The sequence below is a fragment of the Zea mays genome, chromosome 8, assembly GCF_902167145.1.
Source record: "Zea mays cultivar B73 chromosome 8, Zm-B73-REFERENCE-NAM-5.0, whole genome shotgun sequence".
In the NCBI taxonomy this organism is placed as follows: Eukaryota; Viridiplantae; Streptophyta; class Magnoliopsida; order Poales; family Poaceae; genus Zea; species Zea mays.
In genome coordinates, this window is record NC_050103.1 from 122,536,116 (window position 1) to 122,539,303 (window position 3,188).

The 3,188-nt window shown below is 42.8% G+C and overlaps 1 protein-coding gene across 1 annotated transcript; it reads left to right on the forward strand.

The window, feature by feature from the left end:
• Positions 1-594: 594 nt before the first annotated feature.
• LOC103635805 (uncharacterized) lies at positions 595-2,854 on the forward strand. The gene is made up of 4 exons (XM_008658186.4): positions 595-674; positions 1,122-1,375; positions 2,172-2,248; positions 2,542-2,854. Exons 1-4 carry the CDS (start codon positions 626-628, stop codon positions 2,852-2,854), a joined length of 693 nt encoding a protein of 230 aa, XP_008656408.2. The 5' UTR covers positions 595-625.
• The last annotated feature ends 334 nt before the right edge of the window (positions 2,855-3,188 follow it).

The following is a 3,188-nucleotide window of genomic DNA, read 5'->3' on the forward strand; positions in this document are numbered from 1 at the left end:
ATGATCAACGCAACAAACAATCTTGTAAATGCACATATATTGATAGTACAAGTTAACTTACCAAATCCACATAGAATCGACCTGAAAAGTGCCTTTTTGAATCTAATTACCCACTTGCCACCATTCTTATTTGCAGGATCCTGGCCAATTGAAAACCATTAGAGAATGCAGACTCTAAATATGCATCAGGGAAACTGCCACCAAATAGGCTACATACATTTCACTGGTACAAAAGAATAAACACATTGCAAGCTGCAGCACTAAACCAGTACCTGGTGTATGAATACTGTGCCAATGAAACCTTGTCCAGAACCTACTTACTTAGGGAAATCTATATAAATTCAGCTTTATCTAATTTGACGTTATCTTCTAATACCTTCATGACTGGCATGTAGTAACTAACCCTGTGCTACCTTGGGAAACAATCTAAGAGACTATGCATCTATACTAAGGTTACTTTACAGTTCACACACCCTGACAGATGCACTGTTTAGAGGCATCAACGTGAGAAACAACGCCGATCAGAATTTAATAGACAGAACGACAACAATGGGAGGTTGGGAGAGGAAAATACAGTGAAGTCATTAAGGAAAGTGATGACAGCAAAGGAGAATTGTCCGGTGACATGGCTGAAGCTGATTATGAAGGATGGGACAAAGGGTATATTTCGAAATGTAAGTTTATGAATGTCTTATGTAATATCTATGGGCATATTACTATTCTATTAGTATATTTCTTTGTTTTTGTTTAGCAATATATCTCTGGCTTAAATAATTAGGCCCACAACTCTACATATTGATATAGGTGAACTATTGCAAATATATACTTAGCCACCATTCCGCCAACAAAGCTATTTTTAAGTATATAACTGCACAAATTCCATACATATATGATGTTGATGCAACTGCGTTGAATAAATCCATCGGCACATAAAATGCTATTGCTGATTTCTTATACTTTTAGAATTTATGTAGTGCTTTAGTGCAAGCATTGGTTCAATTATTACAATTTGCATTACTGTTAATGAATAAATAAGAAAAATATTGAACCACATATTTAGCCGTTCCTGTTTCTTCTGATATGTGGTGTTTGCATATACATAACATGGTGTGTTTGAATAGTAAAAAGAGCACAGAGGGCTGTCAAACAAATTGCTGGAGGTGATGATAGCATGGATGAGCAGGAGGATGAAACACAAGAAAATGTTTGGGGCAAAGGTAAAAATGCATACTATGCTCCTGGTGAACAATCTGGTGATGATGAGATGGATTACGAGGAGGCACAAAGGATACAAAAAAATAAGGAAAAAAGGCTGTCTATGAAGGATTTTGGATTAGAAGATGGTGAAAGTGATGAAGAGGGTAATGCAACAAAGGTGATTGTCTTTTTTTCCTCTTTGTTTTTCTTGTTACTGTCTCTAGTTTACGCAGCTCTCCTGCGTTATCGAAAAAAACTCTGAGGCTTTTCTCTTTTCAATCCTCAACTATTGAAACTTGGTTTTAGGTGATGTGTTGTGCAAAGTGACCTAAGGTCAAAATACTTTTTTATTTCGAAAAATAGTAAATATTTTTGAATACTTCTGGAATTTTCTCACTTGCATTATGTGGTATTGCCAACCTGCATATGCAAGAAAATTAGGCTGGCACATCGGGCCATGGTGTCAGAACAGGCCTACAAGACAATCCCAAGGGTCATTTTGGATGTTATTTGATACTTTAAGTGCTATATACTACCAAAGGGGTTATGTTGTCAACCCTAAATATGTTGGGAGGTTATGTAGACCTTTTCATATTGTTTGCTTACTGACAACCATTACATCCTCCACGTAATATGCAATGCCAGAAAAAATTGTCTTAGAAAACCATCACAAGGCATTATTTAGGCGGTTTTCAATACTTTATGGGGCAAAATGCTTGGTTTTTAGGTGAGGGGAAGTAGATGAATGTTATTAGTTTTTTTGGTGGGGACTGGGGTGTGGGACTGTGGGGTGTGGTTTAGTAGACATTTTCCTTTATTTTATTCACTATCTTTGCCTTGTTGAGCAATGAGGATTTTGATTTCCATATCTTCTACCTGCTCATTGGGCTAATACTTTATCTGAGTATATATGTGTTTGTTGATGCATACATCAAACAATACCCTTCTGCAATTATTTATCCATTGATTAGCAGGTATCCAACCATGAATCCAAAATGAAAGAAGACTTTGTTGTCTTATCAGGCGATGAGAAAATGGATGTGCTATACAGGTTTGTTTTTTTGACTCGTACTATATGTCTAGTTCCTTCGTAAAGTCTGTCCTGATGACATAATGGATGTACCGTTCACCAGTGCTTGAAGAATTGTCCAAACATTTTTTTTACTTTTTGGCTCAGGCTCTCGCAATTAACAGATCATTCTGCATATAGTACCAAACAAGCCTATATGACTGTCATCATAGAGTAGGGGTTCAGGTAATGGAAGAGTTTGGGGTTTAACCAAATGGCTTGTTCTTACTACACACAAACTGCAAGTAACTTCACAGAAACATCTGTATGCACAGAGAAACTAAGAACTTAAGCACCAGGGGAGGCGGGAGGATGGAGAGGGGCGGCGTGCTTCCGTGGGAGCACCCAAGCAGTTCCGGCGCCGAGAACCACAACGAACTGGGCGGAGTCGCGCGAGCAGACAATGGAGGGATGCGTGCGTGTGTCCGTCCGGCCGGATCGGGAGGGGACGGGCCGGGCATGCGGACAGATTGCCAGCAAATGGAGTGTGGGCGGAGTCGTTACCTTCGATTAGCTCGTCGGCTCGTCGCGGCCGCGAAGTGCGCTTGCGGCTCAGGCTCCTCCGACCGGGATCTTGCCAACGAATAGCGTGCGACTCTCGCTGGCCTCCTCCTCGCCTCCGCCGCCACCATTGCTGACGAACAGAGAGATAATGTGCTCTAGGGTTTGGGGGGAGGGGAGTGAGAGGGGTTTTGCTGGCGGCGAGCGGCCGTGGAGGTGCGCGTGTGCTGACGGGATCCGGACATAGCGAGCGGTCATGCAGCAAAATCGCGGCGGTTGTGGGGCGGGAGCGGGATTTCGCGGCGGCTGTGGCACGCGGGCGAGCGGAAGACGGCGGGGCGTGCGGTGCGGGAGGCCGTTGCGGCCTTGCGAGGCGTGCGCGTGCGGGTGCGGGTTGGGAGCGGGGACAATCTACACTGCC